The 16,154-nt window shown below is 38.7% G+C and overlaps 1 protein-coding gene across 10 annotated transcripts in view; it reads right to left on the bottom strand.

The window, feature by feature from the left end:
• PLEKHA6 (pleckstrin homology domain containing A6) overlaps positions 1–16,154 on the bottom strand; it is a 200,642-nt gene that overhangs the window by 53,931 nt on the left and 130,557 nt on the right. For all 10 annotated transcript variants that reach the window (XM_088154261.1, XM_088154262.1, XM_088154255.1 and 7 more), the window contains exons 2-6: positions 15,334–15,414; positions 14,891–15,005; positions 14,100–14,204; positions 11,238–11,310; positions 8,793–8,893 (exon numbers count right to left, since the gene is read on the bottom strand). In XM_088154261.1, the coding sequence (XP_088010387.1) occupies positions 8,793–8,893; positions 11,238–11,310; positions 14,100–14,204; positions 14,891–14,992 (381 nt within the window). In that variant the 5' untranslated portion in view covers positions 14,993–15,005; positions 15,334–15,414. The remainder of the gene's footprint in view (positions 1–8,792; positions 8,894–11,237; positions 11,311–14,099; positions 14,205–14,890; positions 15,006–15,333; positions 15,415–16,154) is intronic.

Consider the following 16,154-nt stretch of genomic DNA (forward strand, 5'->3'; position numbering starts at 1 on the left):
TTTCACCAAATGTTTATTCCAAGATTGTCAGCTCAGAAGAACTGAAACTTAAAAGTATCTTTTCAGGCTATACCACTAAAAGACAGCCAATTAGGTTTGCATCTATTCAGAGTTTTTATACTTTTTCATATTAGAAACCCTGTTTTTTTTTAATCTGTCTGTCTGTCAAGCTTCTTTTCCAACACATGGCTGGAAATCCCAGTATTTAAGGAGATTTTTTGAACAAATCAGTCACTGTACACCATGACTGTAGATTGACCACATATGCATCACTCAAAGGAAACACAATAGAGGTTATATCTTTGCATATCATTTGCAAATACTTTATTTGCAAATTTAGAAGTATTTGCTGTAAATTACTAAATCTTACCACAGTGAGAAGACTGTGATCCAAAAAATCTGTTGCCTTCCCACTCTGATGCTATTAAATATCTGACTGCATGTAAGAATCATCAGGGCTTCTGCTTTTTCCTTTTTATGGTGCTTTATCTTTAAACAAATATTGTAGACCAGTGTTGTCCAAACTTGGCCACTTTAAGATGAGTGGACTTCAACTCCCAGAATTCCCCAGCCAGCATGGCTGGCTGGGGAATTCTGGGAGTTGAAGTCCACTCATCTTAAAGTGGCCAAGTTTGGACAACACTGTTGTAGACAGTGCTTTCAAACAGAGGACTAATTCTGACCATCCTTTAAATAGAAGAATATCCTCTTTAAAATTTGGCACAAAGCCATCTACAAATTCTAACACAAAGACACCACCTCTGGCCCTCCAGCAGCATGCAGAAACTCTTGGGTACTGGATGAAATCTCTCCCCTTGTGGCTCATGCACAAGTCCACAAGTGTACATGGAACAGCATGCAAAAAACTGGTTCAACATAGACTGTCTTTGCTGAATCAGTGTTCTGTCTAAATGCACGTCATGTTGCAATATAAAGTTACTTATTGCCTAATATTCTCTGGAGCATGAATTAAGCAATCACTAACAGTTTTAGATGTAGTCCAGAACAAGGAAAGGAAGTTCTTCCCTCTCTCCTTCAATTAGGATCTTTTACAGATTCTGAGAAGTCCAAAGGCAGAAGATAAATTTTAGCCCTTCTCCCCCACCCACTTGTCTTTTCATTGCACTTCTACATTAATGTCACTATCTATCCATCCTCCCTCCCTCCCTCCCTCCCTCCCTCCCTCCCTCCCTTCCTTCCTTCCTTCCTTCCTTCCTTCCTTCCTTCCTTCCTTCCTTCCTTCCTTCCTTCCTTCCTTCCTTCCTTCCCTTGTCCATTGTAATCATGGCTCTGGAAATGATTGTATGAAGAAACCCTAAACACAGAAGTAGCTCTTGGGATTATATTCTTGCTGATTAGCTTACTGCCTTGAATGAAAAATATTGATCCATCTCATCATTCGAAAGACTATTTCAGATAATAGTCTCTGGCATGTCTCCCTGCAATCCTGATTTTAAAGACAGAGCTAATTCATAGTCCATAAATTCTGAGAGACTAATGCTGTCTGTCATACACACAAACACACACCGAACTCCTTGATTATAATTTTTATGGTAGGGAAGACATAAAGCTACTGTGAATTGGGTTATTATAACTCATTGATCTGAATTACGATAATGAGATATTTTCTTTAACATAAATCCACCAATATTAAACTTCAGATAATGTAAATGTATTGCTTTAGGAATAGTGGTTAGATATTCAATATCTCTTCTTAACAAAAGCCAGGAAGAAAGATCTCTCAAACTTCCCTAATTTTTCTAAGCATCTTATCTTTATTATGAATGCATTCAATGGTTCGACTGTACATCAGTAATATTTATGTTACACTAGTGAAAAGCTCTTAACTAAGATTAGGAGAAATAAAACATCAAACAATCAATAAATAATAACTAATAAAACATTAAACCAACCAATAAAACATAAAAACAAATAAAACAAATAAAACAACCAAGCTCAGAGAGCACCAAGGACTCCACATAAAACATTATCCCCTACATTCTGTCTATCCATTATCTATCCTCTCTTTTCATGGAATTATACGATGGTTCCAGATGAGGTTCTACTGAGGAACTGTCCTGCTTCATTCACAGCATTCCAGACAATGTTATCTTCCACTTGTAACACTTCAGTGTTTATCCTATCATTTCTTCCACCTTTTTTCTTATCAGAGAGACAAATTAAGGAGGGGCAGATTAAATAGCAGTAGAGTGATTTTTGAAGTCAATACTAGGAATTCCCCACATGGAAGTACTCACATTCCATTTCCTTGCAGACTTTTTATAAAATTACAATTTCACAACAGCAAAGTTGTGGACTTAGAGAAATCACTGAAGTGAGTACTGAACCTTCCCTTACACTGTTATCCCAGCATTTGGGACATGGACAAATTTTGACTGCTCTCAGCTGTGCAGTATCTTATATTCTGCTTACTTCCCCCCCATTTTCATCAGCATGAACCATTTCTTCATCAGGCTAGAATGTAACAGAGCCTAGGAAATCACACACAGACACTTTTATGCACTTAGTTCCTGAGTTTAGATATGTAGAAGCTGCAGATTTTCAGTTAGAAAACCCACAAAGGAAAATTTATATTTGCAGCTGAAAATCTTCACCTCTTAAACAACTAAACAAAAAACTAGGCACGTATCATACAGCATACAGATAGTGGCACCCACATTCAGTTAAAAAAATCCCATGGGGCTACAAATCCAGATCAAAGTATTTCCAGAATTTGCTAAATTCAAATTCTTTGTCTGAATTTAACCAGCATATTTATAGCATATCTGTCTCAATGATCTTGAAACAAACCCAGATGTTTTAATGAAACTTATTAATCAATCTAACAAACAAAACTGGGCTCATATATTCCTTATTTTATTATTATGTACATTAAATATTCACAGTAGAAAATGAATAGCATAATTTAGTCTCTTGTTTATATTTACCCATCAATTTTGTCTCACAACAAATTGCCACTCATTGCCTAAGTGCTGAGTTTTCTTGGCAAAACACCTGCCTTCCTGATTTTCACTTTGTTGAGCTAGATATTACCTTCCACAAATCATGGACTAAACCCCATAACCTAATATTTATTTATGTACAAGTCATATAACAGTAATGATTTCAGATGATCTACATCTCCAGTGGGATGTGCATACATACCTCTGTGTTTCCAGTATTCTCCATAGTTTAAAAATACAACTAGGTATTTCATTAGACAAAGGGATCCAAAATTTCCCCAACCCCAATTTCCTTTGGAAATGATTTCAGGTGAATAAAGCATGCAGGATAATTTTTACAGATTGGTACTTAATTTTTCCTTTCTGGCATGCATGCATGCATTTGGAAACAGAAGGAAAACACTACCTATTTGGTGGCTGGGTGATGTATTGCAGGCCAGTTATCAGAAGAGATCTCCTGTCCAGGGGATCCTCACGCAGAAAAACAGGGAAGACAGAGAACAGATCAGCCACACCCAATAAGCAATTCAATTGGGAGGAATATCAAGCAGGCAAAGTATACCAGTAGCAGAGCTGGTCATTGTGAATGAGTAGTTGAAGCAGAATTGGGTACATAATTAGTGCTTTCTGAACTTAAAACTGAATGATCAACTTGGCTTTCACTGAACTTGGGAAACCTATTCCTTTGCATCTCAGCCCATGGAATAGCCCTCAGCCAGTTGTCTTAGAATGCTAGGGGAAAAGTGCAGATACAAATACTACAGCAATGGAACATGCCATAAAATAACATTGCTATAAATTGTAGGAGGAAGGGAAAAATATTTGTAGATCTACCCATCTAGTACATACCAATTGTCTATGGCAATAGTCTATACCATTACAACTTTTTTTTCTGAACATGAGTTGGGAGCCCAATATTCTTCATAAACAAAACAACAAAACATAATTTTTTGGCTATCTTGCCATCAGTATTGGAGTTTGGAGAACATCAGTACTTTCATTTTCTTCAACGTGGGTTTAGTGTTCTTACAAACAAGCATTGAAATTCTAAGCACATTTATTTCAGAATTCCTGCTGAAGTCTGAAATGTACTTCATAAGCTTCATATGATCTGGAAATATGATAACGCTTCTCTAAAATCTTTATAGACTCTAAGACCCTGTCTAATACAATAGTATCATTGAAACTTGATGGGGAGCATAAGCTTTGTGCCAGAAAAAGGATTCCTGGACACCTTTCAATCAAAAACAGCCAAGTTGTCCTGAAAATCATGCTTCCGTGCTTATGAGCTTCATTTGGAGTCACCATGCCACTTTTATATACAAATCCTTTTATTTTCCTACACCACTTTTAGATATGTAGGAAGATTTACAAAGAAAACTCCAACTGAAACCAATTCATCATCATTTAAAAAGGTACAAATATTACACAGCACAGTTTTGAAACATCTGAATTGCAAGCTATTTCAAGAAGTAGAAAGCAGTTAGTGAACAATACAATGGGCAACAAGGCAATAATGGAAAAAATTATGCAGGTGGGTAACATATAGATGTGCAAGTACTTACATATAATTAATTTCATTGAGTGTACTGGAATTTTATTAAAATTAATTTTTATTAAGAAATGTTTGCAGAATAAAAACAATACAAACTTAGGAAAGAAGCAAAGTAAGAAAAGATACTGAATAGATAAAAAGAAAAAGGAGGAGAAGAGATAGAAAAGAAAGAGTGCACTGGAATTTTTCTTGCCTATGAAACAATTCTCAAATATCTCTGAATGAACGCACTTCTCCTAATCTCTTCCACATGATCTTTCAATGCTCCAGATTTATTCAAGAAACATTATGTGATTTATTTGACTATATTTAGACTCATAAGAATTAATGTCCACCAAGTGAAAAGAGGATAGAATGAATCTGAGGCTAAACCTCACAGGAATATACATGTACTGACATCATATATGCAAGTATACACATGTACTTTAAGAATCAAGTAAGATTTTAAATGTGTGATATAAGGGTGTTGTTTTCCATTTAAATAAAGTATGACCGGAACAGGCAATCCTTTTCTACCTGGCATTCCCAGTTAAAATCCTGTAAACTGTTCTGTTTCTAGGAGAAATGCTTTCTTCCACTGGCAGCAATAGAAGCTTCTCCTCAAGGACATACTACTGTCAGAAGAGATGGGTTCGCTGGGACTAGGATTAAGAGGGCATCGCCAATCCTAATCAACCCTCTGATTCCAGGCTGCATGCAGTCCGCTAGTCCCATTTTTGGATCCTATAAACACTCATAAATTCTGCCACTAGTTTTTTTTGTTAGGCCTATGTCTTATATACATATACTGGCCTTCCTCATGGTAGCTGGCCTGTGGACATCTCTAATTATATCCTCACAGATTAGGTTGAGAGAAGCTGACTTGCCAGAAACTATTCAGTGACTCTATTGTTATGTGGGATTGGCTTTAAAAAATAACAGGGGAAATAGATATACTATTAATCTCCTACTAGACTTAGCACACCTATTTGGGGTTGAACTCCTTAAGAACTCTCCCAAAGGCATAAATTATAACCACCATCCCAATTCTGGCAATGTCCCTCATACCTTTAGAAGCCATTTTTAAAAAGTAAGGGTCTGAGCTATCAAAAAGATGCTTTCCCTAATTTTGAAAAAATTATGGAATTTTAAGGCATATAAATACTAACCTGTATATATCTAGGTGGCATACTATTTTATAGACTGCCCGATCCTTCATTTTATCTGAAGCTCCAAATTTTGGGCTGCAACTGCTAAGATGGACTTTTATTTGGGCAGGAAAGAGAAAGCTCTTCAGCTCATCTTCATGAGCACTCTCTGTGAGTGATTTATAGCATCACCTAGCAATTGCTGTGGTGATTGATCACTAAAGCATACAGCCTTTAAAAGTACAGAAATGCTCCTTGTCTTTCAAAATAAGACAAGTTTGCTGAACTAATTGAACTAAGTTTGCTGGTAGTGAAATAGGTCATGAGAGGGCTATATCCTCAGGCCTTAGGATGTGATGCCAGATGAAGTAGACAGCCTGTCTTGCTTCTCTATACTTCACATACTATGTCTGCAGCACATCAAGACTTCCTTTTAAACCTGGTCCAGCAGGGCAGATTGCTGGAGCTATCTTGGTGCAAGGGGCAGTGCCAACAATTAGGGTACAATAAAGTATGAGTATCACTGAGAGCAAACACATTTGCAGATCTTCACCGGGAGGCTGTTGGACCAGATGATGCATAAAGACTTCCCTTCAGTCCTATGATAATTAAGTTATGGAATTTGCTGCCACAAGATATGGCGAAAGTTACTTTGCTAAACATGCTTAAAAGTCGGGACTGCACAGGAGAGTCAGCTATCAATAGCTAAAAATCTTGCTACTTGCTTGCTACTTGAAGAATATTGGTGGCATGTCTTGAATACCTACTGGTAGATTTTATGGACTTGCTGAATGCATCTGACTGGTCACAGTGAGATGTGGAATGATGGACTACAAGGGCCATTTTCTTGACCCAAATGACCCATCTTATAATGCTCTGATATTCATCATAGTAGCTCATAAAAGTGCATATGTCAAACTGTAGATATGAGGTAAGGGGATTCGGGTCAAAAGTAGCACCATTTGGGCATTTTTGGAAGGAAGAGACTCCCAGGAGTAAGCAACCTTTTAGTGCCTGGGGCCACAGTCAATATTTTTGGTAGGAGTAAGGACTGTAGTAGGCAAATTACAAGGGCAACTGGCTGGAAGTTTCTCTTTCTCTTCCAAGTTCTTTAGTGGTAAGGTGTTTCTTTTCTTTTTTAACAGAATAAAATCTATTTTTGTGCTCACATAGATTTTCACGTTTTCCACCCTAAAATTTTGAGAAACCATGCTGCCAACACACCACTAAATCTGAAGATGGCTCCAAGAGACAAATATCAATGCTTGAAGGCTTCATTGGCCCCTGAGCTGCCCTGGTGTAGGGCAAAATCCAGGCAACATTCTCTATGCCCCATTTCAACATTTCGCTATTTAGTTTGCTGTTCTTTTAGAATCATACATTTTGAACCATGATTATTTGACAAGTGGGAATAATTACATGCTAAGCAAGTAAAATACATTGCCTTTAATGTTAGTTAATGTTCTAGTTAGTTATCTCCAAACTGTTGGTCCTCCAGATGTTTAGGGCTACAAACCCACCACCCTCTAGTCAACATGAGGAAATTTGCCTCTAAACTCATCCAAAAGAGAGACGGAAAAGGGAAGTCTTTGCAGATCAGAGATTCAATGCAGCCTAATCATAAAGCTACTCACAGGGTATTTTCTCATGAAGCTGGCCTTTCTAAGTACAGGTAGTCCCCAAGTTAAGAACGCCCAGGTTACAAACCACCCATAGTTAAGAACAGAGCCTATTGTAGCAAAATTGGAGTTAAATACACAATGATTTGAGTTAATTACACAATACTACTTATACAGTATTATACAATAATACTGTTCCGGGTTACATATAAATTTGACTTAAGGATAGACCTGGTGTATGGAACTCGTTCTTAAACTGAGGACTACCTGTATTCCAAACATAAAGGGAATGTTTCCTAATTAAAAGGAGATTGCTGCTTCTCTTTAGATGCTATGTATGCTTCCACTACTCTCATTATAGCAAACCCAGCCACTGATTGTAAGTATGAAAGTAAACCTCTGTAGTATTGTGATTAGTGTGTTCCACTTAAGAGCAGGGAGTTCAAAGTTCAAATTCCCAATCAACCATGAACACACTGAAAAAAGAGGCAAGATTCAATTCTGATAAACAAGTTACTAATAATGAACACACAATTTCATATATCTTTCCCAATGCCTCTGAGGGGAAAAGATTAATAACTTTTAGCCATATGCTTTGTCAAGATCAGCATTCCTCTCTGTTCTACTGAGCATTTTTGTTTGCCTTTTGAGGAAAAAGTAGTAGGCACTAGCCAAAGATCCCTTACAAGCCACTTAACAATACTCTGACACAATTTAAAAAATGACCTTAAAAAAACATGAAAGAGGCTTAAAATAGTTTAGATTAAAAAACAAAAGACAGAAAGCTTTCTGCAAACGCTGCAGCTTCCTGCAAGAAGGTACCCAATACCTTCTCTTTCATCTACCCACCTATCCAGCTAATTGGTACTGGACAAGGGAAAAAGCTACCTCAAAGAAGTGAGTCCAAATTCTTGATTTGGGATACTTAAGGGTTGGAACACCATACTAGGTACTTAAGGGTAAGCGTCTGACAAGATGCGCTGGTCACCTCCTGCACTATCCTTCCTGTGTTGAGTAGGAATCCAGACTAGAGTTGTACAGTTGGTGCCATTACTACAATCAATAGAAGTAACAATGGTTCAAGGCCACCCATTTACATCACAGCAATCCTTACAGCAATCCTCATGTACCTCTTGATGCCTTAGGAAGTCCATGCTCTTGTGGCACTGGGTTTCTGCCTTTAACTTTCATGCTTCCTTTGGTTGCTCTTTACCTGCCAGCACTTTAGAACTAATTTTTTTCCACCATCAAAATCAGCTTTTCCTGGACTACATTACTTTAGACTGCAACTAGGAGATTGAAGGTTTGTACACTTTCTCAGGGGAAGGAGGATCCTCCTCTTATAAAAACAAAACAAAGAAACAAACAGAACCAGGGCATTGCCAAGAAACTGCTATATTCATTTAAACTTTCTACTCGGTCTAGTTCCAGAAGTGCTTTTAGCCCAAGACGCATTTCTACTAGCACAGCAAAATCTATCTACACATTCATGAACACCATACTAGGAGCATCTCTGCCCTTTACTGACCTTAAAGGTATATTTTCTGCTGATGTTATCCGATGGCTGGACAGCTGCCACCCGAAAACTGAGAAGTGGGATGCTGCCCAAGATGCTTTCCTCTTTCTCATCTGCATGAAAGAAGAAGGGAGGGGCAAAGAATTAGACAACTAAGGACATTCCTTTATCTCAGTTAACAGTTGTTTAAATGGACACCCTTTTACTTCACCTCCATTGCAAGCAACAAACAACCCAGGAGCATAGGGTACCTTTCCTTGCTGTTAAAAAAGAATTGCAGACTTGAAAACAATTGTTACACAGAGAGTGGGATGGAAATGCTGTGCCTAACCAACCATCTACCTGTGAAAGATGCCCCTTTTCCCTGATGCATCCATGCTTGTTCTTCTCTCCAATGCAGACCAGCAAGTGCCCACATATCCCTGTATGCATATCAGTTACAGTTACACTTCACAATACTATCTAGTTAATTATTCATGCCCCTCATCTTTTCCATCTGCTACGAGAGAGAAGGCCCAGGCAGGTCTGTGGGAACCAAAAGTTACAGGACATCCATTCACACTGATATTGTTGGGCTTACAATTTGGCAATTAGAGCTATGGAAAGGTAAAAGAGTTTCATTGGCAGGGCATGACATAGAGTCTGCTTCATTGGAGTACTTGCCAGAGTAGAAAGTTGTGTATAAATTAATATATATGTGCTGCAACTTCACGCATGCACCATCATGTCAGACCCTAACCCTAACCATTCCAGCAAATCCATAGGAAAGCATGATTAACAGGATATTACAGAGAATGTGAAATGATTTGATGACACATAATCAATCAATCAATCAATCAATCAATCAAAAGTTTGTGAAAGGGCAACAACAACATCCAAATCATCTATTTCAGAGAACTAGTTATACAGCTAGACCAAACCCAACTATCAGAGATACCATGCCACATACAAAAATTACCTATATTAGCTAGTGAATTCTCCATTATTTCAGCCTTTATCCATTCTTCAAACTATGAGGATATTATTTGTATTTATAACTTTCTTGAACTCTGTAGTAAGTTGAGATTCTGCCAGAGAAATTCCTATTTATAGCAGACCAGAATCCTTTTATAGTCAGGTCCAAGCATTACAATCCTTTTGCATTTTTCTTTTTAACCAGATGATAAAACAAAATGCTTTTATTTTGGATACTGTATTTAAAGTTTAAAAGGTGTATTTTTAATTTTGGTTCTATGCTGTGAGATTAATTTATCTCCCATGGGGCGAAGAAAAGGATGAAACCACTTGCCACATGCCTCTGTACAATATAGCAAGAGGTGGCACTATTGAAATTATTTCCTTTTAAAATATTTTTACCATATAATTGCCAGAGAGGCAGCACAGATTCTAAACTATCCCAGAGCAGAGGTAAGGGCAGGTTGAGAAGATCCAGGGGGCTTCTGGAAAAGCAGGTTTCGGACCTTGAGCCTTTGACCTTATGGGTTCAGCCACTCCACTGCAGTATTACAAAATGGAAAATTAACTGCTAGGCAAAATAGCTAGTGACTTGCTGTGCCATTTGGCTAACTTAAAGAAGGAAGGAAGGAAGGAAGGAAGGAAGGAAGGAAGGAAGGAAGGAAGGAAGGAAGGAAGGAAGGAAGGAAGGAAGGAAGGGACAAATGTCATCACTCATCTGAGAGAATCCCCCTGTGCCGTTGCTGGAAAACTACATTATTTGACCAGAAAGAGTTAGCATTACATTTTTTATTGTGTTATGATATTACAAAAACAAGAATCCTGCTGGAGCAGATCAAAGGGCTATCTCATCCAGGATTCTGTCCCCACAGTGGCCAACCAGGTACCTGCCAGAAGCCAGCTGGGATGTAAATTCAGTAGTACCTATTCACTTGTACTTCCTTGGCACTCAGAAGTACACTGTTTCTGATAATGGAGACAATACTTAACTATTAGAACTATAGCCTGTCCTCTACAACTATCATCAAAGGAGTGGTGTGGTCTCCTTTTACAGCCATCCAGTTGACAGCTATTATTACATCTCATGGTATCGAATGGCATATCTCAACTACATACTTTGTGAAGAAATATTGTCTTTCGTAAACCTCGCTACACTGGTAATCCTAGAGTTTAAAGCATGAGCCACTCTCATAACTATCTATGCCATTTCAGATGCCTTGACATTCTAAATATTGCTTTTTTCTTTTTCTTTTTAGATTAGGAACTGTAGTTTTCATCCCATGAAAATATTGCTTCCCTTGTATATCACAAAAGAAATCAATCTCTCCTGTGAGAGCAGTGCTGTTCCTCAATAGCAGGTGTGCAGGTGAGAATCCTGTTTCATAGGTTGTACAGGAAAGGAAGGCACACATTCCTGCCATTGCTTTCAAACTATTTTTAGCATCTGGGAGTTTATTTATAACTTTGTATAATATTTCATTTTAGATTTGCTTCTCTTCATACCTTTGTAGTAAAAAAGGCAGCGATCCACCAATACAAACCAACGCTTATTCCACTGCTTGACTCCAGAGCTGGCCTGTAAAGAGTTGTTGAAAGCAAATAAATGTCATACTACATACAGCATAGATTGAAAAAGCACCCTATGAGAAAAGGGCATGACAGGCGAAGGTCAGGCAAAGCAATGGAATTTTGGGGGATTCTAGCGAGGGTGTGACAAGAACTGGTACACTGGATTTACCATTAAGATCCATCTTCTAAAATAGAGTATCTCCCACCCACTTGTTGTGGAAGCAGGGTTTAAATTAATTCTGAAGTTACTTCCTGTGAGAGGGAATACTTTGATCCCCAGTTTCAGAATGCCAGGTCAGAAAGAAAGCTCAGGAAAAAAGACACTTGAGAAGGAAGAAATAAAGGGTGTGTGATGTGCAGTTTTCTGTAAATATTCCCTCCTTCCCATAATAGATGGGTGAACTGAATGCCCTTTCTTCACTGTAGAAATGGGATCTTCTCCAATTTCAATGTATCATTTTCCACAGTGGAGCCAGGGTACCCTATAGTAGAATACACCAGAGCTGTCCCTCATATATTTGGAGTGGGGGTTGCTAGAAAGGATGCTTTGGCCAAGGCATAAAGTTCAGCTTTAATGCAAGAGAACATGGAGGACCATGTGCTCACCCTACAGAAGTATCCTAGGAGCTTATTAGTTGCCCAGTTGTCCTGTGGGGCATTATTTGATCCATCTGGAAAGAGTGGTTAGTGAGGCTTTGTAACACAGAAGGTTGTCAAAAAGATGCTATGAAGTAATCTAAGGTTCTGGACTCCTCTGTTCTACTCAGGTAGCTCTTGATGGCTTGTCTGATGTTTAGTTGGTGCCTACTTTCCCCAGTTAGGTTTTGGAGTTAGGGTAGAAGAATGGGAAGATTACCTCCTGGGCCCTGAAAGAAAACTGTATTCACTTTGGGCAAAAGGCTGGGCTTAGACACAAAATCTGACTGGGTGATGCAGAAGTCCTTCTTGGAAGAGCACTCCTGTTTCCAATGCTTGTCTAACTGAAATGATAACTATTATAAATACTGCTCTCCATGTTAGGTGTTTTACAGATGCTTCACACTGGGACAGGGCTTGAAGCACTAATAGGAGGTTCATGATGAATATTGGTCAACAAGGTTGGGCAGTCTTTGCAGAGAAGCCCCTCTTAAGAATCTCCTGAGAAGATATTAGGATGAGAGGTTCTTGGTTCTCCACTGTTAGGATTAAGGACAGTGCTCGTAACTGTCTATGGAGGGTGTTGGTAATAATCCCTTGTCAATGCCCACCTGAAGGAAGGCCAAGACTTGGGGGTGGAAGTTGACATCACTAGGGTTACCTCTCTTTTTGGCCATTATCAGAAGTCTTACCATATGAATGCATATTTATAAATGGTGGGAGTTCTTTTGGATGCTAGGATGTTATCTGTGTGGTTTTGCTACCAAATCCTAAGCAGGGATCATCCCCACTAGGTAGACCAGACAAGGAAATCAACTCCATGGAAAGACTAAAACTACTTTTATTGGCTTATAACAGAATCTTGCAAATCTGATTGTGCTGTATCTCCTTTTTATACTCCAGTGAACTAAGGAAGCATATGCTTGAGCTACAGTACTTCTGAATGTTCTCTCTTCATACTGGACTTAAAAAAATGTTTCAGTCCATTTTACACAGGTAACAGTTCATGCATATTTCCATCAGAGTCATCTTCCTTACTGTCTACACCTGATGAAATAGTCCTATTCGATCTCCAGATATACAATTGCAACCAGGTGGGGTCTGGATGATTGAATCCCCAGTGTCTCAGCAGGTCTGGTGATGATCAGAGACTCCATGATTTGAATGCAAATAGTAGAAAGATACAAGGAACATTGATATGCCACTGGAGGCCATCCCCTGGCTCACCCCCAGACACTGGAGAGGTCCTCTGACATTACAGGTGATACCACTCCTTGTCTTAAATGTTAGGGAAGATCAGTAATAAAAAAGAAATGGAAAAAAATAAATACAAACAGAAAAAGAGAGAACCATAGATTAAGGGAGTCCATGGCAGAACTGACAGGTTCACAAACTCTTTGTAACAAGGCAGAACCAAAACTGGGGATGAAGCTATCCCCTTCCACAGGAAGCAATATCAGACCTACTCTAAGCCCTGCCTCTAGTGTGAGTGGGAGGGAAATGCCATGATAAGGTGCCTTAGCTCCAGAAAATAATCCTTTGAAGACATGCAGAGATCTTGACCAGTTGCATAGCAATCCCAATATTGACAATCCAAGCATGACATAGTTCAAAACTATGGAGTGTATATAAATAATATATCCTTGATGGGTGGATTAGTTGAACGGGTCAATGGGTTTGAATTCATTTGCTTGCTCAGTAGAGTTATAAGGAAAACCAAGTAGTGGATGGAGAAGCACTTCCTTGCCTATCCTCAGACATGAAGGCTGAACTGTGATATTGGAGAGAAAATAGGAGAAGCTCGTGCAGAGATGGGCAACCTTTTAGCACACGGAAGCAACATTTGCTGTAGTTTTGGTAGATGAAGGTCACTTTGGGTGGGGCCAAAGATGCTTTAGTGGGCATGGCTGTGATGTCAAAGTGGGCAGTCCAGAAAAAAAAAAACGGAACCCCCCCAAATAGCTATTTAATTGTGTGGTGATGTGGAACATGTTGCAAAAGAATTCCAGCATTAAATTGTGTGATCTAATTTTACCAACAGAATCAGGAGTTGGTTTTGGGACCTTCAAAATGTTTGCTCAGGGGCTCTGGGTAGTCTACTCCTGAAGAATCTTCTCTGAAAATGTATCAGGGTCCCTCTGAAAAGGACAGGTGGTTTACCTGCTTGAAGAGCCAACCATTTTTGGTCACTGCAGCACTGGGATTCCTCTTCATGGAATTAGAACGTTTTCCAAAAGCAATTCCCTTCCTGGAAGTACGTGATGCCTTTGGGAAATAAAACAGAAAAGTTTTGAAAGGCAAAACAAGCAGCAGGTAATATAATGAAATCCTACTTAATCATATTAAGTCTGATGGCTGCTGAGTGGTTTTTATTCTTCTTATATGCTTTATATTAGTTTTAATTTGACATTTTAATTGATTTGTATTACTATGAACAACTGAGAACTCCTTTGGAACTGTGGTGAGGTACAAATTTGTCAAATAAATATTAGAGCAGACATACTGAAATCAATAAGGCATGACTAACTGAAGTCTGACTGAGTAGCAGCAGGTCCATTCTAGTTATGACTAAATCTGGATCAAACTCATAATCTTGGCCACATGGCAGTCACATGCTGGCTATGACATCTGTTATTAAAAAAAGATGCCTAATTTCTGGGAGGTGGATTTTTTACACATATGCCATTTATGCTAAGAAATTCCAGTGCCAACCAGCTCTCCATGGACAGCAAGATGAAGTGGAATAAGAACAAAAATGATTTTAAACAATGAGCAATAACATGGTAGGTTTGTTCTATAATGCCCAGAATTTCACAGTGGCAGGTCAGTTGCACCCTATTTTTCAGATGGGAAAACCTGACAGCCAGAGAGCTTGGGCAACATGTCCTATCATAACAGAGCCACAGAGAGGAAAATAAGCAAGGCCACAATGCAGAATGTAGCAAACATACCCTGCCATTTGGTCGTTCCTGAGGCACCTCTGAAACCATTGTGTGATTGGCGGATTCACTACTAACTGCTGCCGGCCGCTTGCTACTTGCTTTGCTTGACATGTCCAAGATAGATCTGGGATTGCAGGCAAAGGAGAGGAAAAATATATTATTAACAGTCCCAAGGAACTAACTTTGTTTCTTATATTTCCACACCAGAAACACATGTCTATATGTTGATCTGGGGTTAACATTAACTTAAACCAGAAATACATCAAGTCAGATAAAATACAAATCTCCATTGTGCAAATCCCTGCTCCCCCCCCCCTTCAGCTGGACTTTTGGAACAACTGAGGGCCTATTTTCTTTCATCTGGTACATTTAACCCTTGAATTTTGTTCCCTATGTTCTTTCATGAACCTCCACTTTATGTCCAAGATCACAGGACACTAAAAACCACCAACCTTTGCAAATCCAAATGGTTGTTCTTTTCTGGGATCTGGCCAGTCACTGGATGAAGAAAAGTGTTCTGTCTTTCATTATGGCTAGGGAAAAAACAGAGAGAAATGGACAAGGTGGCTTACTTTGCCAGTTGGCTGATAGTTAATTAAATATTAATATAAATATTAAAGATTTCCTCAAGCAATGTATCTTTCGGAAGAGCCCAGCATTTGGTGCCATTTGGTAGAAGAAGATATTATTGACCACTCAATACGTCAGGGATAGGCATTATTTTTTCTTGCAAATGCCTATATTCCGGCAGAAATCTTCTGAAGCTAGAGGTGGGTGGACAGAGCCAGAAATGAATGAGTTAAAAGTCTCTTTCTGGCACATATTTTCTGTCTTTTCTTCCTTCTCCCTTTCTCATTTTGTGAAAGGATCTTTCTGTCTATCACCTCACACAGCCAGCAGCCTAGCCTGTGAATGTACCAATAATTTTTGCAGAGGTCTGAATTCTCAGCTTGCAAATTACTGTTGAAAATAAGCTGAGCCTCACATGGAATCCTAGGGCCATCATTAAGACTGTGAGCAACCCCCATCCTCCCCACCTCCAAATTGTTCACACACTTGCAACTTTCTGTCTAATTAATTGACTAATCTATAATGGACATAAGTGCCATCATTTGGTGGAAATCAAGGGCATAAATTTAGGAAATAAATGCATGCATCTTCATTTTGTTCATTTAATTACTAATGATTTGGTAAGTAATTCTTAGTTATTGAAAAAGAGAGCGCTACAATTGTACTAAGGAGCACCCATGAAAAAGGGAAGAAAAGATATATA

This window comes from Python bivittatus, unplaced genomic scaffold (assembly GCF_059951505.1).
Source record: "Python bivittatus isolate LINGU-HERP-01145 unplaced genomic scaffold, Pbiv_v1 ctg000700_np1212, whole genome shotgun sequence".
Taxonomy (NCBI): domain Eukaryota; kingdom Metazoa; phylum Chordata; class Lepidosauria; order Squamata; family Pythonidae; genus Python; species Python bivittatus.